Raw genomic sequence first — 27,476 nt, 5'->3', positions numbered from 1 at the left:
TGAGTTAAAGACAAAAGCAGCAACAAGTCGTGCAGGTGGTAGACCACACGTTGACCGGGGAACCAGTCTGAAATCATCCAGACCTTCTCGTCTCATCTGAGCCCGACAAGAAAGATGTCCGTGGAGAGTTACTCGGCGCTGGATGAGTCCTCTCTCCGAGCCTTGGTGAGTTGTTACATGAGTGGAGATGCTGAACTGAAGTGACATGCTGCTCATGAAAGGGCACCACTGTGGTGATCCTGCTACCTGCCTGGGCAAAGAGTACAATGAATGTAGCCTAGCATTCAGCAGAGGCGTTCACTGTCATTATCTATAGTCTGTATCAGATGTATTTATATGATGTCTTATAAGAAAAGTAATGTAAATGTATGTTATGCTGGTGTGTTACTGTTACATACTGTAGTGCAACATAACAGCTTGATTCAAGGATAGCCAACATGTTTGGCTCCTTTTGATAATTCATGTCAGATATATGATAATCCTCACAGGTGTTTTGCACACATGCAGTGCTTCTTGGTGCTCTGTGTGATAACTGGCTCATTGTTTCAGTCACTTTTATATTGTTGACTGTTCATCACACAACACACAAGAGGTCCCCTTGGGTTTGAGGAAGTTTTATATTGTTTTTTTTTACTTTTCATGGAATAAACTATATAATAGAAATATATAAAAAGCAAATTAAAGGATAATGAAAAGTGTTAGTTGCAGATCTAAAGAAGTGTGAGTGTTGAATTCCAGTGTGCTTCTCATTGCAGTTAAACAGAGAGTTGTTTTGTGAGCATAAACTAGACGTAAAACCATAAGTTGATTCATCAATTTGCCAACCATTTTGATAATTGCTTAACTGTTTAGGACATTTATTAAGCAGAAACGCAAGGATGTTTCTCTATCATTTAAAATGTATCTACAGATTGATCCAAGATAAATAAAAGTTAGTCACAGCCAGAACTGATTCACGTAAGCGTTGATGTATGATGACACACTGACTGTCAGACGTGTCTCTATGACAAAACAGTGTAAGAAAGTAACGTTCATTTCACTTGTCGGTGATTCACGATGATATATTAAGTCTTTGTCATTAATGAAGTAGACATTATGTCATAAGTGTGAGCAGCAAATCAGTATTAATAAGGTAAACAAGAAGACTTCCTGGTTCACACTCGCATTAGTCATGTCCCAACTATTTCCTGAGGAAGGTGAGACATCAGTCTGTCTGTCATGACACCTGTAACAGACAACATTTACAACGATGCATGAGTCAGCCAGTCCCTGTTTAGACACAGTTACACTGGGTTTGTGTGCGTCACAGTTAAACATATGCAGCTGTTGTACATAAAACATCTGTGGAATAATGGCTACTACGACTATGTAATGACCTGGAAGTATCATTTAAAGTTTGGGTAATAACGTTGTCAGATTAAACTACAGTATCTGATTTTTACTCGATATCCTCAAAAGACTGTGATATTTAAGAAGAGGCCATCTCAGAAAAACATTTTGATATCTGTTCTTATAGATCAGTAAACCCGACAAGAGAAGGCTGTTTACTCTGGAACAAGGCGGGGTCTAAATGTAATGTTTTCTTGACCTGCCTGAGAGACTATTTATCCATTATGTCCCCAAAGTCTGGACTCGTCTGGCGAAGACTTTTCTTCTCATAAATCACTTTAATAACCAAAGTTTTATCACAAGTGTCTATTGAGGAAATCATATTTTCCTTCAGCATAATGATTTACTAGCGTATTGGTTGCATTGATCACTGCATGTCTGAGTTTATTTATAGAGGAGCAAAGCACGAAAGAGGGAGTTGAAATGAATATGACGGAGGAAAGACTCAAAATGGTCACTACAGATGTTGGCAGTGGAAAGAATGAGGAAGAATCTCAAGCTTTTTTGCTCGACCTCTTTGGTTTTCTAATACTGTGTTTGTTGTAGTTATTCAAGTTTCCCTAATAATGAAGATACAAAAAACAGGAGAGGAAAGGCTTATTCAGAGCCCTCCCCTTTTAAACATAGAAACAAATTAACCTTATTCCTTATCAAAGACACAAAACCTCAAACACAAAGAATATCTTTATACACGAAACAAGCCAACATAAGCAGAAACCTAGAATAGGAATAATTCATTGAGTAGAGCGTACAGGTGTATGCGAGTCAGAGTCCCAGCCACAGGAGTTTTATCTCAGTAATATTTTATTTCTGATTAATCTATTAGAAAAGATTTGTCTGAATCTTTCCATGAGGCCTGTGTCCTGCGACAGCTCGCTGTCAAAACGCCAGCATTGTCACAGCAGAGTAAAACGCGTATCATGCAGATGGTGGAATTCATGGGGTTCATCTTCCCCAGCGTCTTCCCCCCCTCACATGTAACCACCAGCTATAAGGTCACAGAGATCCCACACTGATGATGTTTGCGTGGACTCGAGTGCCAGGGTTTTCCACTGTGAACTCAACGGAAACAAAGTGATTAAACTTGTTGCTCAGACGAGACGTTTAAATGGGGATGTGATGAAATTCAAATTTAGCTCCACGGAGACATGAATGGAGCCTTTTGTGTTTGGTTTTTATTCAATCTAAAACCCCTTTATGTGGCATTTTAAACTCAGTAATTGTTGAGGAGTTTGTAAATTAGGAATGGTTTTTCAGGACTCCAGTAAAAGATGATGGACATTTGGAGAAGCCCAGGCGTAATTAAACTGGTAGTGAAGCCGCGTGGAGGAGCTTCTGTTAAACAACAGTTGGATAACGAACACAAACTCCAGGCTTGTGTTGCACTTAATGAACTAAACAGTCAGAAGGTCATATGGCGGCCTCTCTAACGCCACTAATCCCTTCTCTACACTTCTATTCAAAGCCCTGGCTGCCTTTTTTTATATTGCTCATTTAATCCCCTCCATGGCAACCAGCAAAAGCATTTTTCTTTTCTCTTGGCCACCACAATTATTCAAATAATCAGTTGGTGTTTCTTTTTGTCAGGATGTTTGTTGCGGGTCATCTGTCTGAATGGTGCTTAAGATCTGCGGACACAAAAACACAAAAGCTGCTGAAGCCAGTGGGGGAAAAAAAGCTCTTTCAAAGCAAACCACTCCAACCACTGTCACTTGAAAATAGATTGCATCAGCTGATTGGCAGCTTGGAGGGTGATGATTATCTGTTGTTACAGCCCTGAATGTGCTGTGTGGCAATAGTTTCCTGTGTGTGTGTGTGTGTGTGTGTGTGTGTGTGTGTGTGTGTGTGTGTGTGTGTGTGTGTGTGTGTGTGTGTGTGTGTGTGTGTGTGTGTGTGTGTGTGTGTGTGTGTGTGTGTGTGTGTGTGTGTGTGTGTGTGTGTGTGTGTGTGTGTGACAAACCTGCAGGACGAGCCATGTCTACATGTGTCTGTTGTTGTGGCATCTGCTTACTTCACTAAGAATAAGGTTTGTCTTTTTAAGTATCTGTCAGCCACACCATGATCTCCCTTCTAATTACCTCTGGAACCCCCCCCCCCCCCCCCCCCCCCCTCCGCTGCACTGCATATTGTGAAGAATGCAGGAAAAGCTAGCAAATGTTAATATACGCATGAAATATGTCTTTTAGGGTTTGTGGTCTGCTAATACACAAGTCTGCCTTTTTTAATTGTTTTAATTAACATGACATGCTTGGAGACATTTCCCTCAGTGGCGCCTGCTGGGCTGATTTCACATGCTGCATGTCTCTCATAATGATTTGTAACTCGTCTTGCCAGCCATGTGACTGTCCTTTCTCCCTGGTGAGCAAGAAGCATTCACGCATGTTTTAAAATAAGGCAATTTCACTCTGTGGTCCGGTCTCTGTGATATATGGGACCCCTGGGCCTTCGTTTTATGGCTCTTTGGACCCTTTGTGTGTTGACAAGGGCTCAACGGTTACAGTTGGAGAGGAAGAATGGGTTTGTTTTGTGGGCTCTCAGTAAAGTCCCAGTTTCCCCTAACCCCCTGGAGACGTGGTCCAAAATGTCAGACTCATCATCAGGACCGAATAAATCGGAAGAATTGTGTTGCCTGTCGTCCGGGACATGTTTGGATATATGTTCAGTTTTTTTTAGGTTGTCACTTACACTTTAAGAAAGTGTTATAAGAGGTCGTATTTGAAATGATAAATGTCTTCCTTCTTAATTCTTTTAACGGCTACTATTATGATAATCCAATAATTGATTTAATATGTGAAATGTGAAGATTTGAGGCTTCCCTTTGTCCTACCTGATGGTTAACTTTAATATGTTTGGGTTTTGGACAGTTTGTCAGACAAAACCGAATATTTATACGTCATCTTGAACTGTGTTTGTCACATAGTACAATTTGAAGAGAGTCTTGCATGATACTGCAAGTCTCGTCAACGATCATGAAATCCATTTGTCTGTCTTCAAAGAGGCTGCAGTGTTTCGGATACAAGCTGTTGCATGCAACAGATCTTCCTTAGAGTATACATCTCCCCCGGCTCCTTGCTTCACACACTCACAAAAAGCCTTAGACCTCCAGAGTTGAAAGTGTTTCTCTCACAAGAAAAGTCTCTCAGGCTTTAAACTACAAGCACAGCATTCACAGTGCACACCTGATTTCTTTCTGCTGAGCCTGTCATCTTTCTCACAGGTATTTACGCCTTCTCCACGAAGCATTTCCCATGTGATTAAGTTTCAAAGGTGGCAGCGAGGAGGTAAAATTGGCTATTAACATTTCAGCATTCAGAGCATCGAAACTGACAAGTTATGGACACTGCTGCAGCGACAGTACTGAGTCTATCACTACAACGAGAGCAGTTTAGTTACACACTGCAGACTTCAGCCTCTGACAGTTAATATCTAAAATACACTGGCCGGGGAACATGGAGATAAGTAGTCACTTGTTTGTTTGATAAAACAGGAAGCTTTTGTTTCTGGATACTGCTATAAATAGCCAGCCACTTGGCTCTGGAAGGATGAGAAAAGAACAGCAGTGAACTTTGCCATGATGTGCATATAAAAGTATTTTTTTAATCTGTGACCTTTAAGTTGTTCTGAAACAATACTTAGAAGTAACTTGTTCAGATGTATTTCAGCAAATATTTACTCCACATTTAAAGTTGAAATCGAGTATAGTGTGTCATATTTTCTTATTAAAGGTTTAATGTGTAATTCTTATCTATAATAGTAATAATAATATTTTAGTTAGCGGCTGAAGAGACTTGAGCTCAGCCAGAACAAGCCCCAGTGCCGGCAGTCACAGCGGGCTGTGGACCTGTGTACGCTCAGAGAAACAGCCTCCTGGCAGCTGTGAGGACAAAGAGAGGTGGTTTTCTCATTTCTGCCACTTTGAATGTAATCCAATAAACAAACTATAAAACAGACACAGAACATGGCTGTAATATTTACAAGCGAGTCAGACAGCTGTACTTCTTCTCCCTCTGTACTGAGGGCAGACTGGCAGCTACAGTGACTCACTATCACCTCTAGAGGAACAAGTGGTATTACAGACTGCACGGCGCGCAGCTAGCTGTTAGCATGCTAACTTCAGTAGATATCTCTGCAGCAGAAAGACGTCTTTAACAAAACGTCAACACTGTTACCTCTTCACACTCTGTTCATAATGTTAGTTCATTGTTTAAAGTGTACATTCTGGGATATCTTACACATTGAACCTTTTTAAAGTGGATACTTGGTATTGTTTTGTCATTTTGAAATGCTGTGTATGACACTTTAGAAACATAAAGTGGTATTTCAATACGAGGAGCAGTATTGTCCTTAAAGAATAAAGAATAATGTGACAGTTTAACACTTAATATGACAAACAAACCTCACAGAGGCTTGTGTCAGCGCGGTAATGTGATTACATTCTTGTGATTTAACAGTTTGTTACTGTTTGAAGGTGTAAATCATTCAGACCTATAATACTGCTAATGCTCCTTGTCTATGAGTTGTGCAGTTCTAGAGAACAGAAATGTAAACATATCTACACATGAACTCTATCTGTGGTGAACAGGACAAGATATTGTTATCGTGGAAGAGTTCATGTTTCCGTTTGTAGTCCAAGTAGTATTGCCCAATCACGTTAGAGCGGGCTTTGGTTTAATGCAGGTAAACGGTAACCTCAATCGTATGATATGTGCAGTCTAGACTCAATAAATGAATACAGTATATTCTGCCATGATAAATGGGGGGTGTCAACCGAGGGGTGAACCAACTTTTGTAAGTGTCAAATATGAGACGGACTCTGCTGTCAGAGCTGCTCTGGTATTTATGTCTGTTTGTTTGGTAAGTGATCCAACAGAGATGGTTTCTATCACTGAGCTCCATCTGTCTGGATCATCATTATGCCAAATGGAAAAGGTCTGGATAAGGGATTGACGGTGGTCTCCTTCACAACCACCAGGCGTCTCTGGCTAGCGAAATCCCTGCTAGACTTTGAATGCGTTAGGGGCTCAGAGGCTGCTTTTCTGTGACCAACTCTCCAAGCTGCTGTTTCAACTGCTTTCCAGGTGTTTCAGACTCAGAACAAACACTTACCAGATGTCAACAATCTGCCTTGTGGCTGTTGTTTCAATGGTCTCATGCTTGATCTATAATGTCCCAATACGAGCAAACCTTTCTCATCGAGTTATTAATATTTAAAGCTCAAATTGAAAATTCTGAGGTTAAAGTTGTGCAATTGCACAATTAAACCTAACACTTGGATAACGTCCACATTAGATGAAATGAGGAATCTGTTTCTTAGGGGAAGAGAACATCGTGACTCATGTAATTACAGAGATGCTATTAAAATGCCTTTGACGTTCAGCATCCATTGGCTTTGCCCAAAACACAGGAAAAGACATGCAGCACTCTGCAGGATCAGAAATGTTTTAGGGTTTTCTTCCAAGTCACATACTGAATTAAACCTGCGGGAGAAAAAGTTGCACGTATCACACTTTACAAGCTTAGAAAAGGATGGTACTTTTGACATGGGAAATAAAACAGATGAGCGAGATCAAGAGAACAACAAAGAGACATGTAGAAACACTGTGGTTTTGGCCTTTTTCTATATTGACTCCCCCAGGAAAGAGCGATTTCCTGAGATCTACTAAAAATCATCGAGAGGATGTTGATGTTTTGCTTTCCAGACCACTGTTGTTAATGTTGTGGCATTTTTGAGATAATAACAGCTGATCTATTTGGTCTGTCTCTAAGCAACTCTCACTGCCTTTGTTAAAGGTACTGTAGCGAGTCAGCATGGCTGGCTCTCATGGATCTATTAGAACAAACTGTTTGTGCTCTGCAGCCTCCCAAAGTGCTTGAATCCCCCCTCTCTGTTCCCTCCTGTGGGACATCGCTCTCACCTCCTTGCTCTCCCCTAATTAAACCAAAAGAGACCACGGCGTCGCTTTGACCACTGATGTCCCATATTTGGAGAAGATTTAGTGTGACCAGCTGAAGTGAAGGACCCAATGCAGTCTTTCTTATCTTTATTTATGAATACTCCTTCCTGCTGACATATGTCATCTTCTGCCTATGACCACGAGGTACTAACAAACTGTGGACAGCTCCCTTCCTCTGTGGGTTTCCTATTATTAGGTATGATGAGTCATAACGTTAAACAAAGAGGCTCTGAAAAGAAAAGATCCTGCTTTGGGGGAAAATTTAGTTTTGGTGTTTTCTTTGGAGCAAACTCAACTTTGAGGAAAACCTATGCACCCATTTCATAACAAAAGTCTACATAACCTTGTCAAACAAACTCAACATTTGACCCACGATTACAGAGTGAAATGCCCACAAACAAGACTCAAGTAATGTTCACACTTGGTTCGCATGTACAGTGTAGCGTTTATCAATGTATTGTACAGCTCTGGCAGTTTTTAGGGGAATAATGAGTCAGATCTTTTCCCTGCGTTGGCCGATATGAAACCCTTTTGATGAGGCTCGCAAATGTGGAGCACAGTTGTCCCGACCAGGCTGTAACTGACCTGAATCTCTGTGACCTGCAACTCTGTAGTGAGACACATTCACATGGGACTAAGTGTTTGTGGAGCCAGACGGCTGATATGGGCCAAAACTTCTCACGGAGGTGGCTTATTGAGACTGTGAGAAATATGTTTTACTGTGGACAATTATACGATAAGATTATTTACCTCTGCCAAGGAGGTTATGATTTTGGCTCGGTTTATGTTCATCTGTCTGTCAGCAGGATTACGGAACAACTGCTACCGAGATTTTCATGAAACTTGGTGCAGGCGTGTAGCATGGGCCAATGAAGGACCTGGTAAATTATTGAGCGAATCCAAATCACGGGGCGGATACACAATTTCTGTTCCACTTTTGTTTTGAGATAGGGCATTTGTGCTGCATTCAACCCAAATCAGGAAATGGGACCATCAGGACAATCAATTCACCTTTGGCCTTGGTAGAGGTCCGCGTCAATATGTTTCTGTTTTAGATCAGAGCATTGACCCTGTGTGCACAATCAAGTGTGCACTTATTAATCCCCCAGTGTGTGTAGTCCACTGCACTGATGTAAGACTCTACTATGAGCATGAGTCAGTAACACGCACAACATTACAGCGCTACTGAACATAGCTGATGCCTGTACCCCCCTCTGACCGACATGCATTCCTCTATGCGTCTGTTCTTTATGCCTGCTACCTCAAGTGTAAAGGGGAACACTGGTTTCCCAGGTCTGCTCTGGGGCTCTGTCCTACTATCCAGTTATTAATAAAGGTTATGCCATCCCACACATGCAGCCGCACTCACAAAGAGCTCTTTGCCACCTGTGCAGTAATCTTTCTTTCTCCCTGGCTTGTATATTTCACAGGTACTCCCTCCTTTTATGAGACTACAAAGGTTCAATGAGTTCCAACCTTGAATCTTTGTTTCTTTGTTAATTCTTCAGCTGAGAGGTGACTGAAACTCCCTCTTCTGAGTAACCAGGAGTCCCATGCCTTGCAGGGCTCTCATGGATCCTGATTATTTTGTCGTTTATGAGTGGGTGTGGTGGGCCAGCCTGCTGTATGCATGCATTGTTTTCCTGAGGTAATGAGAAATGATCTATAGGCTTTAACCTGATTTCAAATTGGAAGTTTTGCCCCAAAGCAAGCCAATAAAGAGATTTCAAGGGGGTTAAAACTTTTTTTGAACTTTCTCACCCTTTCCGTCTTTCTCTATTTGTTTTTGTTTGTGTCCGTCTCAATGTCAGTAAGAGTTTGGCTTCCTCTGTGGCAGCGAGCAATCCACTTCAGCTCTGCTACCAGGAGTGTCCCATGTGCCCTTATAAGGGCAAACTCACTTGTGGGCTCGACACAAGTGAGTTTAAAGCGCTGATCCGATCTGCTGCCTGGCTGCACTCTAACCTTCAGCCTGCTCTGGAAATTATTACTGTAACCCTCAATTCATGCACAAACACACAGTCCCGCCCCTGCCTCTCACTCAAACCCATGCACATGGACTCACACGCGTGCAGAAAGTATACATACTCATTTGTTCGTGTCAGGATATCAGCTCTCAGTTAGATGCTGTCCATACACTGAACTGTGATGTTTGACCTGACCTTTGTAACCTTTAATAATTGTTCTATGTAGATGCTGTAGAAGGAACAAAAATACAGTGTGAAATTATGATTTAAAGCCCCAAACAATCTGTAGTAAGTAAACATAACTGCAAACTTGACCATGCTTTGAATGTCAACTTTCAGTAATTGACAGTTTTTGATTCTCCATGCTACAGACACATTTTTGTGGTACCAAAAAAGTATGTATTATAGAATACCCAGCCCTAATAGTGTGTAAACTAACAGCCTGCTGTACGTACATAGACCTATCTAAACCTATCACAGTATGTTATGCTGTATAAACATTAATCCATGTTTCAGTTGCTATGGATAAATGAAATGAATAGAGTAGAAGAGATGTAAGAGTGTAATTAAGACAAATCTGAACTTGTACAACGTTTTCTTTCTATTTACACGGTAATTTAGCCGAGTGGTCTGATTCTTTTCTACTCCACAGGTTGGACTTAATCTCATTTCAGTGCTGCACCCACAGGTAGTTGTTACAGCGTGTGCGTTTAGCTCAGCTGTGGACGGCAGACCCACTAAATAGTAGCTCAGTATATTTAAACCCCCTGAAGAACCTTGACTTCTTGCCATATTTGACCACTTCTGAGGCTGTTTCCATGTGTGCCCCAATAAATTAAACTTAAAAATCATATTTAAATCTGTTTCATGTGTAGCAGATGAGTGCAGAGGGTGTTGCTGTCCTCAGGAGTGTGTCACCAGCTGGTCCGGATTACTGCTGAACCATGAACTCTCTAATTGGCTGTGATAGATTGAGCTGCTTCAGTTGGAAGTCTTTGGATATAGGTTTAAGGTTTTGACTCCATAGAGATCTGCTGCTCAGTAGGAAGTGACTCAAAGTGTCCCAACAGTACAGTACAAGCCTTAGCAAGCCCACTTATGAAACATAAAAAATGTTTTCTGTGTCTTGCTCCTCACCACATTAAGAGTGGTAAGAAGTAATTGCCCCAGTTCCTACAGGATTATCCTTTCTCTCCTCACCCCGTCAGTCCACTAAGTCCATCCTGTTCCTAACATTGTATATCACAAGCTGAGTCAGGTGACCCTGCCGAGGCCAACAGGTGTGGCAGCAGCTTCCTCAGAGTCGTCGATGAGTCCTCAGTTAGTACAGCAGACCAGACTTTGACGTGACTTTCTCCCCCACCGTCGTTAAAGGTGCTGAGCGCTTGGTGACGGCATCATTTTCATTATACAATTTCTTTATGTGTTATTTCTGACTCATACGTCTGTTAGCAGTGGGAACATGAAAAGCTTTCTCTCTGGGTATAACGGCTGCTCTTTGGGTCACAGTGTGGTTGTTGTTTTGAGCCACAGTGACAGTTGGTCTGTGGCTTGGTTTGAAAAAGGCCTTTGGAGACAGTCAATAGTGTAAGGTGCTATCACTGTGAGTCTGTGGTCCCCCCCCCCCCCCCCCCTCTCACTCCCACTGACAGTTGACTCTCTGTAAAGACCACTGTCATGTGCAGGTTTTGACAAATGGACTCTGTCTGTTTCCGTCTCTGGTTCTTTAACGGTCACTCTGTTTTCTTTGGCAGGCACCCAAGTTTAGGTGTGTTTTATTTGCCCGGGTCACGCCCACTCATTACCTTCCTGTGCAGGAAAGTTAGGTTCGTTTTTTTTTCCTCTTTTCAAATACGTAAAGGAAACGTCCGTTACAGCTGCTGGATCTGTGCCAGTTGAATTTAGTGTTGAAATGTTTCAACCAATCCAAACTGACTCCACATCAAACCATCTGTGCACTGATTGGTCCATTTAAACTGTCTTGTGTTAGAGCAGGTAAAAGTCAAAGTGCTGATGTGTCCATGTGGGGATTGTTTTTCTTCCTCCTTTCATGACATCATGATTTTCATTCCCCTCGCTGTGCTTGTATTTCAAAAAGATTACTGTAACTGATTTGGACAGTTCTGCAGTCTATCACATGCTGTAAGTTTAGTCGTCCTCGTCTGTTGAACATTTTCTTATGTGATTTTGCTTTTATCTTTAAACTGATATGCACAGAAAAAAGGCCAAAAATGCAGCCTGTTTTGAAATACTAAGCATAAGTTATTATTTTACAGTAGAGGCCCAAGCCTGGGGCTGTTCTCTTATATCTCAATAATGAACAAATTAATCAGTCAGTCCTAAAACTTGGCAGCGTACTTGGCTGTATAATCACATCATGACATTCATCGGCAGTAAGCTTGACATTGTGGTAACAGACTGCTCCCTCGAGTGTTTGGTTAGTGTGTGTGTGTGTGTGTGTGTGTGTGTGTGTGTGTGTGTGTGTGTGTGGGCATGTGAGAGACACTGGACAATGGGAGAAATGAGCAAGTGTGTTCTCATTTCCTCTCCTGATTTCCAACAATTCTGACACTCCTGGAAGTTGTATCATCACACTGCTGGGTTGCACCAGACTCCAGTTCTTGATCGTCAGATTTCACTCCCGTCGCTCTCCGTGTGAGTCAGCAGGAATTTGAGGAATGACCCGTTCGAGGCCTGGCCGTTTCCCAGCCAGCTCTCATCTGTCCATTTTTAGGCATGCCTGAGTTCAGCTTCTCTTTCATTTTTCTCTTTTTCTCTTTGTCACCCTGTTGCTTTACTTTCCCCTCCTATCATTCTCCTCCTTCCTCATATGCTTTCTTTCTGCTTTTCCTCTTACCCATTATGTTCAGTCAGCTCAGCACTTTAAATTTCCACAAATTATAGCATATAGGAGAGCCCCTCTGAGCTAGTGCAGCTCGGGCTGCATATTTTGTCAAGCCACAGCGAAACCTCAAAACCATGGGCCCTCTTCATCTCTTGTGAGACCCCCCCCCTCATCCTCCTCGAGGCCCAGCAGGGGGGCACATCAACCCCCTTTTCATCCCACCAGGGTGCAAGGCTTAGCTTAACAACCACATCCAGCTCCCTCTAGTAAAAAAAAAACAGTGGGCATACATATTGTGTCTCAACTCTGCAGGTTTTAACTGGTGCAGCAGGAAGCCTTAAAACGTGTGTTAGTGCGTGAAGTGTATTAGAAAAGCCAGAGGAGCAGGAGCTGCTCGTCTCTGCATGTGTTGACAGGCTCCCGCTGTCGGCCAAAAGAGAGATCTGTCTCTCATATGACAGGAGAGGGCTCCCTCTACCCTCTCAATGCTCGCGGCTGTCGCTTACATGAAAGCATCCAGCTCGTTGACTGGTGTGTCTGTCTGCAGATGTGCTTCTACACAGACTCTCGCACACCTTAATTACTTCTCTTTCACTTGAAAAAATAAACCCTTTAACTAATAGCCACTCGGAGCGATGAAATGGCTCAGTGAGCGTTTTAAGTGAGCCACTTCAATATCTGAGTCTCTACGGGCCTCCTGAAGCCGGGCTACTGTTTAACCGACATGAATTACAGGCAGAGAAGAAGACACCTGGACAATAGGTCCACCCGGATAGCTGAACACACTTATAGCACTTATAGCTGAGCACCAGCTGTTGGCGTGCCGGTTTCTCGTCTCCGGTCTTTTCACATTAGATAAGTCAGATCACTTGTCATCACCAATCGATAAGCCGTTCATCGGCCCTGCTGACCCTGTAACACATTTAAAACTAAGCAAGGGCCGTTTTGTCTGATACTGTCTGGATGTAACACACCCAAATGATACTTATTTTTGGTCTGGTCAGGCTGCTGTTGTTAACAAGAGTGTGCAGCCATGCTAGTGCCACAGTGAGGCTAGACTTCGGCACAGCATGACTTTGAGCTCATATTAGCATGTTAACATGCTCACAATGATAACTTGCTGATGTCAACATGCTCAGCGGGAAAGGTCTTCTGGGGAGCATGATGTCCGTACGATACATCTGATAGTTTCATTCAACCGACAGCCCAACAGTGCTGTTCTTAGAGCCAAGCTGCTAAAAATAATCACAAAACATTTTAGGACACTCTGGCCGGACACATGTGTTTGGGCAGTTTGGCTCAGTCTGCCCCTTGTAACAAATGTGTTGTTGTCCCTGTTTGACAGCGTTAATTACAGAGGGGCAAAAGAAGGCAATTGAAAGAAGTTGGGGCTATGACCATGAGCCCTACAGTTCTGCTTATTCACCGCCCTGTACTTACACTGAGAACAAGCCTGTGACCCTTCACTGTAGCAGCGGATATAACTGCCGTTTCCTGACCATGCCTCTGTGGTGTAATCTTTCATACATGCAAATATAAGAGCGATAAGTGGCTGACCTTTGCAAGCCAAATGTTTGGCATCCTGCTGTGTGAGCACACTTTCGAAACCCTCGCATTTGTCTTCATGCTCTCATTTAGTTTGTCTTTTTCTGTTGTACGTGCAGCTGGATGGAACCGTGGATCTGGACGAGAGGCGCATCATCCGTTCAGCCATCCGTGAGTTGAGAAGCAGGGAGATCGAGGACATGGAGGCCGCTCTGGCCAGCAAGAGATTTCGACCCACACGCCTCAAACAGCAGGAGGACAAGGAGAACCAGCACAGGTAAGACCACGCACACACACAAACGCACACATGCATACACACATATGCAAACAGAGACCTGTCCTAATGACAAACTGCACCAGACCAGGTGAACTGGGGATGCTGAGAAAACACTCACAAAAGCCAGACGCAGCATTCCTCAGCTTCCAGTGGGAAAAGTCTGGAAAAGTCAAGACAGGAAATCATAGGGGACAGTAAACTGCAACCACAGTAAATCTTCCATTTTCCATTGTGTATGCACATTTCACAGTAAATACTTTAACTTTAAAAAAATGCATCCTTACGTCACAATACCTCGCATGAGAGTCAGATTTAAGTATTTCTTCTCAGCTCATTTGTTTCTCTTTATTGGCTTACTCAAAGCCTTCGCAGTGTTGTTCCCGTCCAGTAACACACAAGTCTTTCAGCTGAGCAACATGATAAACCACTTTGTCAATAATTAAACTGAATGAGAAACAGGCTTTATCAAAGAAGATCATCTTTGTTTTTCTGTAAACATTGTGATTATCTGTATTTTATAAAGGCTTAGAGGAATATAAGTGAAAAACATTTGTTTTTCTAAGATTACTTTGAGTTTTTGGTTTTATTCGATGGTACAGCCGAAGGCAAACGGGAAAGGAGGAGAATTAAAACTGTTAAATAATTATTCAAATATTTTTCGGGGGCATTTATGTAATTTGGGAGATCAATGCAGGCCTTTTCTGACGAACCGGAGCATACGTATCACAGCTGATTGGTTCTAAGTGGAAATCCCACATAGAGCAAGCTTTACCTTTTTTATAGGATTAGAGAAGCTACTCTTAGCCAAACGGCACATAGCAAAACATCATGAAGCACCTTTCATCTCCTTAGCCATAGTAAATTGGACAATAACTCAAATGGTATGGGAAATTAAAGCTTTGACACTGAAGTTATTTCTGTGTCTGAGATGAGCTCTGCAGGTCAGGATGGACTGAGTCTTGTAACAGGTGTTACTTAATGACTGCTAATGCCTGGATTGGAGCACAGCAAAGAGCTAACACTATCAGATGTGTAGAGGATACTTAACCTTCTGCTGTTGTTTTCTTTCTCTGTCACTGAATCCTGTTAAGACCACTTGTCGGACCTAATCATTTCCATTCACTGCTGCTCTCAGAAAACGTACAGATTACAATAATAAAGCCTCGCTGAAGCTGCTAGAGAAAGCATACCTACTGTAGCAAATGCTTGCACGTGTTAAGACACACACATTTACACACCTACACACACACACACACACACACACCGCCGTCTGAAATGTGCATTATCCCTCTCTGTGGTGGAATGTGAAGAATTCCACTCCAACGTGCCACACATCCTTTAATACCAACGAATGGAGGAATGCGAAGATAATAAGAGAACTGGACGTATGAGTAATAGAAACCAACATAAAAGTGAGCGGTGAAATGGAGAAATATGAGGGGAGGATGAGAGCAGAACTTTTCAGGCGCAGTGTGTCATTGCTGTCAAATCTGTATCACTTTTTCCACGCTTGATTTGGGAGCGTCTCCTCTGATGGGTTACTCCCGGCTCAGAGTGTGTGTTTTTTTTGGAATTGTCTTCTGCTGCCTTTCACATGCACAGAGAGGCCTCAGGATAGAATCAGTGAGGCCCACCATTTTGGACTTTTTAAGATCCCAGTTTTGTCGCTTGCTGCATGAGCACAAGTTGATTCTCATTACCATTATCTCTCTCTCTCTTCTCTCCTAACCTAAATCCAGCGACAACTTGGACGTCCTGTCACAAAAACTACAATCGATCCAGGATATCGATGAGCTTACAAAAATGGTGAGTATTAACGGTCAAAAGAAATCGCGAAATATGGCGACACTGCATGCTTGTCCCGTGCGTGCTGAGATTTCGTGTGTGTTTGCATGCAGCTCCGTGCCGCCAGCGAGTACGAGGAGAGGAAGATGATCAGAGCAGCCATCAGACAAATCAGAGATGAACAGCAGCAAGGTGAGTCCAGCTGTGTTATTCAAAGCTGTGTCTGTTAAATATATTTAAAAAAAAAACACATGACAATTAAACTCGTATGTGCTGAGTGATTGTAATAAAACATTTAAGGTAAATGCATTGTGTCACTGTGTTCTGGCAGCTCTCTTAATAAGTCTGAAGATGGAGCTGTAAAGATGTAGTTAAAGCGTTATGAGAATTAAGAGAATATGAAAGGCCATAATAATGTCCATAATGGCATTCATTTGTTAAATTAGGTCAAGCCAAGAAAGAAAACCCTCATTATTCTAAACATGATGTTCCACTGCTTCAATATTGATGAAGTTTAGGGAAATGATGTGTTTGGTACCAACGTTTGGCAGCTAAAAAGAAAGGCCCTGATTGGCCTGACGAGGGCACTGACATTACAGGTAAGAGATTAACTGTGAACTCCTTCCCTGCAAGTTTAATTTTAATTTAGTAAAGCCTAATTCTTTTTGAAAGAAACTGGTGGGGTAAATACAAAGCGGTAATGTGTAGGTATAATTCAAGTGGGAGAGATAGCGGGCTGCCATAGTTACTGTGGCAGATCTACCTATGATGCTGGATCAGATAGTGGATTCCTGTCATTCCTCAGCGCTGTCTGGTTTGCGTGAGGCCACTGTCACTCTGAAATGATGCAGCATCCTCCTACGGGGCCGTATCAGGACATCTTGGATTATCTCGCCCTCTCTATCACCTCACCTTGTCTCCCATGTGTGTTTTCGCTTCTCCTAATTTACAAAATGACCAGAAGTTTGACATCAGATGGGATATGAAGTCGCCTACTTCATTCTAGTTATTGTTCTACTGCTTTGTGTGTTTTTAGGGAGTGCGGAGCAGGTTAAAGCTCCGGGTCGCTGCCTGGAACCTGGGAGTGTGGAGCCCCAGAGCAGCATGGGAACTGGGGTGAGTACAGCAGAGTCATCTATGGGAGGAGGAATGATTAAATGTCACAGCATTATCCTGAAATATAGTCTGAATGTCACATTACAACTGATGAGTAAACGGTCTCAAGTCTAACACTCACTCCTGTCAGCCTCCATTTGCAAAAATGAACCAAACACGGACCAATTTGCGGGTGCAAGAGTTTATTTGCATGGCAACAGTGACCACTGAGGTTTCGCCGCTGCCACAATGAACAATGCAACAACAAGCATTGTGACTTGAGTCACACACTGTGTCGTGAATGTGGCTACACCACGAGCGCACACACAAAGCACATGCTTTTGCTGCCACGGAGCAAAGAATGTGCTTTTGTCTTTTTACATCCTCATTCAGGTTTAAGTACGAGGAGAAAGATCAAATTTACTTTGGGCCTGTCAAAAATGACTTACTGCCTTCACTTAACACCAGGCTCAGTCTACCAGACACTGTCATTTAGCACACATCTATCTGTGCAGGGTTTCACACTGTGACAGCTGCTCACCGAAATGTAAAGTTTAGAGAGAGAGACGAGAGGTTCAAAGAACTTAAAGACTTTCAATTTGATTTGATCTGATTTGATGAAATACTTTTGATGGCCGACCTCGCATCTTTCGGAATCCCTCTTCAGTCCCTCTCTAAAAACTTCAGTCTCTTCAAACGTCTCTCAGCCCTCTAGTGGATGATAACGGACGGTGTTTTCAGAGTTGAACTAAAACTTTTATCTTTTCCAGCATAACAGATTGAATTATGTGGTTGTTGCAGCGGACATGATGAGAAGACATGAGGCTTAACTGTTTGAGAGAGTCTGCCAGGAGCCAGATGTTATCTTATCTGCTGTGTTTGATCACAGTTTTGTGATGAATGCTCTGTTTCCAGTGGATGAGATTTCTGTGGAGGAAAACAAAGTTAATTCTTACTGTATGTGGTCACCGTACAAGGAAAGAAATGAAAGGCTGTTCGTATACAACCCATTGTCTGTTGTAGCCCAGCTTTTCGTGCGTGTGTGTGTGTGTGTGATCTCCGCTGATAGGATGCAATGACTGCATGCTGGCGTCACAGGATGCTCTGACATTCAAGCCTTTTTACCTCACTTCCTATAAGATAGCTGAGCTATATGGTGGTCAAGTTGTGAGCTGCAGGTGGTGGTCTGGATGGGCAGGGAGAGTTCAGACAGACAGACAGGCAGGCCGCCCACCAGCTGTGCCTCAGCAGCCTAGTCTGCGCTGGAATGGGGACGTGGCCAAAAACAACATCAACCAGCAGCAGCAGGGCTCCTTCGACTCACATCACAGCAGCGGATCTCTTTGAGCTGCGTGCAATTGTCCCGTGGCAGATGGAGGTCCTAGATATGCCTCCACGGCAGCCAAACACACACACACGCAATATGTGTACACTGCCAGCAGCTTGAAACAAACACCAGCTCAAAAACTCAAGTAACAAAAACTTAAAATGGAAAATCTATCTGCGTGATTAATATAGTGGAAGTTTTGTGGATTATTGTAGCTGTAATTATACCAGAATCCAACACCCATTAGAAGGTAACAAATGTATTTAATAGCCATGTTTTAATGACATGCAACGATAGCTGATGTACAGTTAGATTCCTTTTGCTTATTTATGAGAGAATGGGATAACCCATACCGTAACAGCATATAAAAGACATTAATTATATGTATGTAGCACCAAGAAATTGCCAGTAGGAAAAAGGATCAAAAAGTGATAAATATTCAATAATTTACATGCAGTTCTGTTACTGTAAAATATATCATCTTGTCTCGAGTATATTAGCAGTTAGAGAAATGAAAGAAATAGTTAAAAACTAAGACTGTGTGTGTCAGAAGTTAATATGTCACCCAAGCAACCCTTTAACCTGTAAGAAAAGTGTGTGTGTGTGGGGTGGGGGTCAGATCCCTTTGGAGACAGAATGGGAGGGAGGGGAAGTCAAGGGAGTGGCTTGTTGGTATTGTGTGTGTGTGTGTGTGTGTGTGTGTGTGTGTGTGTGTGTGTGTGTGTGTGTGTGTGTGAGATGTGGCTGAGGGAGTAGAGCAGCAGACTAGCGGACGTCCTGACTTCAAGAGGGTTACTGCTGAGAGTGAGAGAGAGGCAGTAGGTCAGTGAAGAGAAGGTAAATGTCATTCAGATTTGCTCTGCTATTGCGTGTCACAGACCAAAGTTTCCTCTCTGACTGTGTTCATCTTTTTTATGCACTGAAAGGCGGTTTAATCATCTTTCCTCATCGCGATTTTCTTTCTGTCTGACTGGAGAATGGGACGTACCTGCCTCTCTGTTTACCTTTCTTCAGGTTTGTGTACATAATGGTTTATTGCTGAGTTGGATCATTTCTGACAGTGTATCTCTCAGGACGTAGATGACACCCTAATGATGCATGAGATGAAACTGGTTCCTGAACAAGTTAAAGACAAATCTTGAATATGTAATACTTTGAATGTATTTACCAATTTAACCCTGTAAGTGGTGTCTTTGAGGCGACAGGTTTGCATGCCATCTAGGTATGTTGGGAGAGCTCAGGGAGGCTGTTGTTGTGGCGGGTGTTGCAGCTCCAGACAGAGTTTTGTTTGCTCTCTGATCTCTTCTCTCTAATCATAAACATGTTGCAAGAATAGACCTGAGGAAAGAGTAGTTTAATCGTCTTAAACCAGCCTAGTGTTTGCAATACAGAAGTTTTATCTGACTTTGAGATGATTTGTGCTGGAGGGGGAAAAGTACAGTAGATCCATGTAAAGAAAAGACCAGAAAGCAGGCTTAGATTGGCATGTGATGATGTGCAGTAAGTAGAAATGAGAATGAGGCTCAGGGCTGAGTTTTCTTTTTGTCGGTTCCCTCACTCACACACACACACACACACTGTGTGTGTGTGTGTGTGTGTGTGTGTGTGTGTGTGTGTGTGTGTGTGTGTGTGAGAGATGATTGCTACTTCATTCCAGCTACTGTATTTCAGTTATTGGAGGTAAGCCGAGTGTGTGGTTCCTCAGGCTGCAGTAATGGAAAAAGAGCCGCCAGGTTTCTTTCTCTCTCCCATGTGGAGACATGGAAGACCCTCCAATGGTCTGACCTTACCAGCGTAGAGATGGAAAACTGGAGCATTGAAACCCATTGTGTTAATCTGTAGATGATCGCAGCTGTCTGAGTTGGTTGTTGAAGAAGGTGTGTGCCTCATTGTTGTTATTTTTTGTGGAGTTGAGGGTTCAGAGGAATCCAGATGGCCGACGCCTCGCTGTGGTCACAAGAGAGGACAGTTGTTTTTGCGTTTACGTGTTTGAGCTTTCACAATTACAGTCCAAAGCAAGCAGGCTCCTGAGGCCACATGGGATGAGTGGTTCGGTGTCAGTGTTGGTTCCACTCTGTCAGGTCTTCACTGTTGGGGCCAGAGGGAAGCCGCTAATGACAGCCTGGTGGCTGGCAGCAGGTTCGGCAGCTCTGGTCTGCATTTCCAGTTCCACTTTATCTTCCCTTTTTTCCCCTTTGCCTCACTGTCTGTGAGAAATATGCTCCCTGTGGTTTAGTGGGAGCTGTGAAATGATGGCTGTCTGTCTGATTCTTGGGAGAGGAGGGGCGGGTGAGGAAAGACTTGTCCTCTCTAATTGGGTTTATGGCTCAAACACAATTCTCTCCCCCTGCGACTCTTTAAATGAGTGACTCCCCCTTTGTGTGTGACCTCTCGCATTATTACACTGTAGTGCCATCAAGTCTTTTGTGTCCTCCAAACTCATCAGACACTGTAATGACTCATTGAGCATTACAGTTAATTCCCAGTCTGCATGAGCAACATTTAGCGTTGACTTTAAAAGCGGAGAAAAATACTTTTGTTAATGCCCCAGAATTTGTGCGGCCTCTTTTTTAGCGCCATATGGAAAAAGTGGGAAGCGTGGAAAAAATGACATTGGAGCACTTTTTGTGTAGATTTACACTGCTATGATGTGATGTCATGTGTTCTTATGAAGAAAGGTTTTTTCTTTCACAAACACAGATTGATTTCTCCTGGAAATCACTTTTTAAATCTTATTTAACTTCATTATAATACATTTAATGCTGTGGTGTATTTGTTTCATAACCTGAGCAGTGCCATTCCAGTTGTGCCTTTCCTGTTTGTGCTGCTGTCTCCTGCAACAGTGTCTGATTACATTTTCTTCGGTGATTGAGCCGCTCTGCCCTGTAATCTGCTCAAGGTGGGGAAGGTCACCGTCAACAGAGCAGAAATCCTCGAGTCCTTTCTCACCTCTGCCTCTCGCTGTGTTTACATTTTGAACAGACTTTGTGTTTGGTCTCTCTCTGGTCACACACTGCATTGATTTAAAAGCTTTTTAAAAACACAACGGTGTGACTTTGTTCTGCAGAAGATTGTCTCTCTGTAGCTGCTGCTGACAACTGAGCCAGTCTTTTAGGATAACACAGTTTACACATGGACAGCTGATTGTGTGGTTTGCATGCTTGAGAGCTTGTGAATGTGTTTTCAGAAGCCTTTTGAAGTAATAGTAGGCTGTAAATCTAGTATTATATTTGAAGTATGTAAGGTCATGTGCTGTATTTTTTTTTTAAAGAATCCACCCAAGCTTTTGTGAGACTATTCTTAACACAGACGCCAACACCTTTAAGGACATTTTGTGCCGTGATATATTTCCTCATTTCGAATGAGCTACAGAATGACGCATACCACCTGAAGCTCCACAGGCAAGAGCTTGTTGCAAGTCCTCGGAGTGTTGTGGATTACAAATATGTGTGGGACAGATTTAAAGTGTGTGTGTGCGCACACATGCTTGGAAGAGCCTTATTTGTGCAGCTGATTTTCCTGTGGAGTAGCTCATGCTCAGTCACAAGAGGTCCAACAGTAGTGCCGGCGTCTTCATCTTTCCTCCTCCACACATCTCCCGTTTCCTCTCCATATGCCAAAACACTCCCGTCTCTCCTCCGAGATGTCACCCCTGCTGCGACTTTCTTCTATTGGTGCAGGTTAGGGCCAGATTACTACTATTTTGTGCTGCAGACAGACTGCAGGTAATCTTGAAGGAGTGGGAGCAGGCTGTAAAGCTGAGATATACATTGACTGTTTATGTTGGCTCTCTCTCTCTCTCTCTCTCTCTCTCTCTCTCTCTCTCTCTCTCTCTCTCTCTCTCTCTCTCTCTCTCTCTCTCTCTCGGACACAATAGAAAATAAAACAGATCTTTACTTTTCCAGCTGGTCATGCATGTTGCTCATCATGGCTGGAGCATTTGACCTCAACCTCCAACAAAAGACTGTTGTGATCACCAGCTGACCTCATGATGATCGTAGGACTCATGTTTCCACTCTGCTTTTGATCAAAGAAATTAGTTGGCCGTTTGTTCCTAATAAAAACCTGAAGACATTGTGACCTGAGAAGTGTAAAGAGCACGATGCGTCTGGAGCTTTCTTGAAATGCACTGAGCATGTGTGAATCTTTTTTCTTTTACAGGAGACAGAGCGGGAGAGTCACAGTGAGCAAGAGCGTATCCGATCTCAGATCCGGGAGTTGCGCGGCCAGCAGACACAACAAAGCAGAGAGCTGCAGAGATTAGGTGAGAAACTCTGCCAAACTGCTTCTTCTGCTTCGGTCGTACTGCATAACACATATTGTCTGTATGCTATACACACTTAGATAATGTTTAGCCATGCCACACTTTTGAAATCGTTCAAACACAAAATCCTTTGTGTGCTGTAAACATTCACCTCAAGGTCAAGTTTGGGTAAGAACTCAAAGCCAACACTGACCACCTCTGTTGCGTTTATGTGACTGCATACATCCGACTTGATGCAATTTCCTCTTCACTGCCTGTTAAAATAGTCGGCTGAAGGAGCCATTCTCCTGAGGTGGCGGTCAGGAGTTCATATTAGTTCAGACTTCTTTATCTAGCTTTATTAACCGTTTGGAGTCACTCACATCCATAGGCTTAATGACTTTGACTTCTTAAGTGTGAAGCCATTTCATTAACCACTCTGTTAGCCCAGCCATTAATAGACTAGTATGAAAGCAAGCCTTCAGGACGGGATGAAAGGGCTTCGTTCACTCAAATCCTTGCTGACGATGAATAGCTTGTAAAATGACAAAAGTGCATTATTGAGTCATAAATGTGGTTATAAACCAATAAGAGCGTGTCCAATTCAAACCCCTCAGGGTAAACAAAAAATTGGACAAGCTATTAATTGGAAATGCTCCTGATATAGGACACCAAATTTAACTTTGATCATCCTTGGCTGAAGATGAAAGTGTTTTTTTTCCTTTTATTTAAGCCTGGGCCTGGCTGACCTAAACTTGGCCCTGAGGATGACGGCCATAATAATGTCATTCTGTGTGGCCTGATCTGCCCTGGACTTGGCTCCTAGTGTCCTTCTCATGGACCTGAGGTTGGTGGTGGGGTTATGGCAAGCAACAGAGGGAAACCCAACAGCCACACCTCTGCTAAATAAAGCTGATACCAGAACAGAACTAAGGCCTAGTTAACTTGGCCGAGAAACTCCCCCACTGTTCCTGATTTATCCATTCCCTACCTTACAATTTAAACCAGGGTGAAGGCAGGGTGAACAAACAAAAAAAAGACCACCATAGAAAAGCAAAGTAGGAATGTGCCTTTTTAAAGTGGACACCAATCAAAAAAGACATTGCCGTTTATGGTTGGGAAAGGACAGAGTAGCCAGGGTGGGCCAGTGGTTCTTGAATGGGCAGTTGTCTTTTAAGCAGAGGGAAAGTGGCAGAAAATAAGATCCGTGGCGAGTTCTTTTTAGCCTTTGAACACAGCACAAATGCGTACCTCTACCATTCAGACGAAAAAGCTTATATTTACAAGCTTTACCTCAATGGCCATGTGTTAAGTCATACTGCATTCTAGTGCAAACTGTAACTTGTAAGACTGTGATTTAGGAAATAAATGTTTGCTGAGACGCTCAGTGGAATGTGCCTCGAGTTCCCAGAAGAGAGAAACTTGCTCAACTTCAAGTTTGAAGTTTGAAAATGCCAATTTCACACAAAAAATACCGGACTGAACACAGTATTAGCATTAATACCAGGCCACTAGTCATGCATGTATATCAGGTCAATGTCATTCACACAAGACCTTGGTCTGCAACAGTGGCACCATACAAATTACTGCAAAACCATCGAAGAGTGGGCACAATGGTTGCAGCCCTGGTATTGAACTCACGACCTTAGGTGTTCTGTGAGTGCATCACTCAGTGTGTTGACCCGTTCACAGCAACGGCAAACACAAGCTTTCCTCGGGTCATTGCTTCAGTGGGAAGGAAGGCTAAATAAAACTCTTAGATAGCCTTTGTTTGTGCTCTATATATTGGCTGGCAGCAGAGTGCACAAGCGCAGGCTGCTTGTGTAGCTATTTCAGAGCTAAAAGCAAGTCTCTCATTACCCAGCAACAACCGGGATTTTCCCAGAAACGGCTACACAATGTACATGACCGCTTCTCAATGGCAAAAGAAGAACAATAACGTGAAAGTTTGTAGAAGAAGTGGAGTGTTTTGGCTTTCACTTTAGTTGAGTAGTAATTGAGTTTGGGTTGAGTGCATCATTAAATAAAGACACTGCTGTCTAGTGGACCATTCATAGTGTCACATGTGTAAATGGCAGCCATTTATTGTCCTAATTGTGTACCATAATCACGTTTTCTATTCAGACTATTATATAATCAGTGTTTCCCCTAGGTTGTGAGAAAGCTGCTTTTAAAGCAAAAAAAAACGTATTTGCTGAAACTGTCACTATATCCTATCGCTCCTAATAGCATTTGCAAGACTCAGACACGTCTCTAATACACTGTCAAACACTGCATGTGAACTCTTCTGTTCAAGGTTCAATGTGTAAGATATGCCAGAATTTAAACTTAAACAATTAAAGCAATTATCTAACATTATTAGCAGAGTGTGAAGAGGTAACAGTGTTGACGTTTTGTCAAAGACATCTATGTATTGTGTAGCAGAGATATCTACTGAAGTTAGCATGCTAACAGCTAGCTGCGCTCCGTCCAGTCTGTAATACCACTTGTTCCTCTAGAGGTGATAGTGAGTCACTGTAGCTGCAGTCTGCCCTCAGTACAGAGGGAGAAGAAGTACAGCTGCCTGACTCGCGTGAAAATATTACAGCCATGTTCCGTGTCTGTTTAATACACAATATAAAGAATAAACTACTAAAACTAAAATATGAACATTAGAGATGGTATGGACCCATTTTAGAGGTGAAATACTGACCCCTATTTCTTTGGAGCAGGTGGCTCGTTATTACACATTGAACCTTTTAATGCCTATTCCTCATCGCAGATGATTTCAGAATTTAGTTTACTATTTAGCTGTAAAATTGTAAAGTTTGTGACCCGGGCCGCCATGTTGACAACTGTCGAGGCAAAACCAAGCATGTCAAAAAATCTTTTTTAAGAAAGTAACCACCTTTAGCTTTAAATAAGGCTGTGAACATCTTCCTCGACCCTGTCTTGACGGAAATTGAAAGAGATTTCTGCAGCTGCCGGTCACTCTTTGATTTGGTTTGTGAATGACAGGCATGCATACTTGGTGAACCCCATTTGGTTGCAGAGTTGGTGCAAATACACACAAGTCACACAGAAGTGTTTTCATGCCTGGGATGTGGGAATCTGATATACTCTTGGTTTACTCTGTTTTGCTTATCTGCGGTACGTACACAACCTCAGATATTCCATCACTAGAAGCACCATGGGGTGTTCGAGGTGGAGACTATAACAGAGGGAGGATGTGGGCAGCACTGTGTTGTTTAGAGTGTGGTTTCCTGAGGAGAGAAGGAGCGGTGAAGGAGCTTGGACAGAGGGGAGGGGAAGTACTTGTCCTAGTCTCTATTTCAACCCCACTTCCTCTTTGACTTCTTGTACTTGCTTACCGCCTATGGTTAATCCACATGCTCCCTCTCTTTAGTTGTGACCCCTCCTTCTCCTTTACGCACATCCACCGACACAATCTCACAAATCTTACTCAGGAACTGAGGCCAGTCTGGAGGAAATGCCTACATCCCCTCATGTCTCCACGTGCCTCCTCTGTGATCCCAAGTAATATTTTCTAGCCCGGCCAGTGCCCGCAGAAGTATTTCATTTCCATCTCTTCAATCTCAAACTTCACCGCCTACTGCTTCCTTTGCTCAGATACAATAACACCCTCTTCACTTTAGTTTACTAGTGATGTGAGAGGAAGAATATAAATTAATCTGCAAATCAGTTTTTTACGAAATCAGCCATAAGGTACAGAGAGGCATTTATTGCTTATTTATTCCATTTGTGTTTTCTGTTGTAGGCTCCAACTCAGACATGGTGTTGGTTCTCGATCACCTGGTGAAGGACGATGGCCCCGGAGCTCTGCTGATCCAGCCTCAGAGAGAGGCTGTGACCACAGAGCCTGACCTCGTCCTGTCTCATCGCCAAAGGTCAGATTCCTCAGCTTCCGACCGCAGTGTGACCTCTGTGCTTTCCAGGTCCAATCTTGATCCTGTGGCCTCAGAGAAGAGTCTGGGCTCAGCATTCAGAGCCCGACTGGACTCAGGAGCCTCAGACAGAAGCCAGAGTCCCTTCCAGCGTGGTCGGCTAGACTCTGGGACATCAGAGCGAAGCGTCAGCTCCCTGTCCAACGTAAGACAGAGACTGGGCTCAGATGTCTCAGACTCTGGCGTCAGACCCCGTTTGGGCTCTGGGTCATCGGACAGCGTTGGTGTTTTGTCACGGAAACGGACTGACTCAGGAACATCTGACCAGAGTGTGAGTGTGTCCTCTGAGGAGAGGGGTCCAGCGGAGGAGGTGGAAGTGGCCACGAGTGGTTCAACTTACAGCACAGATTCAGAAACTGAGAGTGGAAGCCAAGGTCCAGCCAGCCTCCAGGCCCGGTCCGACCAGGGCTGCATCATTGACCAGGAGCAGCCAGATGGAGCTGTTTCATCCAGGAGAGATCCTGCAAATGGTCTGCTCAACGGCAACGGCAATGGAAAAATCGACTGTCAGAAACAAAAGGTAGAGTGCACAGTTCTTCTATCAGATGAATGGACGTTGTCTTTAAGGTGACAAATTAAGGGTGTTTCCCCAAATTTCCCCTTCTTAATAAAAATAAAAATAATTATCGATACATTTAAAAAACATGTTGACATTATCTTTGACTACAAACATTGATGATGTTTTTGGGACACTTCATGTTGTTTTTCCTTTTCATGTGCCCCCCAACTGTATCTGTTAGAGCCAGCTGTACAGCCACAACAATGCACAGTATGTATTATAAAGGCACCACTAGAGTGGGGTGTTGAACCTCACAGCCACGGTCACCAACAGTCCAAGCTCTCCTTTTCTTTCTTCTTTTTTTCCATTATCCAACCCCCGACACACCATTCTTCAGTGACATCCAGGTCACATCGGTATCCATAAACACAACATGCCGAGCTCTTGTTAGGTGCTGTTTATCTTTTGTTACTTGGCTACACAAACAAACTGCGCACCTGCGTGTCTCTGCTTCACCTCAGCGGCGTGTCGGCCTCACCTGCTGTCAGAGAGGGATGGACAACGTTATGGGCCAGAGGTTCTGTCTCTCTTCAGCCCATAGCACAG

The 27,476-nt window shown here is 43.1% G+C and overlaps 1 protein-coding gene across 5 annotated transcripts in view; it reads left to right on the top strand.

Annotated features, from left to right (window-relative positions):
• Positions 1 to 27,476, top strand: part of smtnb (smoothelin b) — a 46,262-nt gene that overhangs the window by 152 nt on the left and 18,634 nt on the right. For all 5 annotated transcript variants that reach the window (XM_029440076.1, XM_029440074.1, XM_029440078.1 and 2 more), the window contains exons 1-7: positions 1 to 165; positions 13,820 to 13,977; positions 15,717 to 15,783; positions 15,876 to 15,954; positions 16,799 to 16,878; positions 22,346 to 22,448; positions 26,185 to 26,891. The exon at positions 1 to 165 is cut by the window's left edge. In XM_029440076.1, coding sequence (XP_029295936.1) covers positions 115 to 165; positions 13,820 to 13,977; positions 15,717 to 15,783; positions 15,876 to 15,954; positions 16,799 to 16,878; positions 22,346 to 22,448; positions 26,185 to 26,891 — 1,245 coding nt within the window. In that variant the 5' untranslated portion in view covers positions 1 to 114. The remainder of the gene's footprint in view (positions 166 to 13,819; positions 13,978 to 15,716; positions 15,784 to 15,875; positions 15,955 to 16,798; positions 16,879 to 22,345; positions 22,449 to 26,184; positions 26,892 to 27,476) is intronic.

This window comes from Cottoperca gobio, chromosome 9 (assembly GCF_900634415.1).
Source record: "Cottoperca gobio chromosome 9, fCotGob3.1, whole genome shotgun sequence".
Taxonomy (NCBI): domain Eukaryota; kingdom Metazoa; phylum Chordata; class Actinopteri; order Perciformes; family Bovichtidae; genus Cottoperca; species Cottoperca gobio.
Note: the sequence above shows the minus strand (reverse complement) of the source record. Positions and strands in the feature narration are given on the sequence as shown.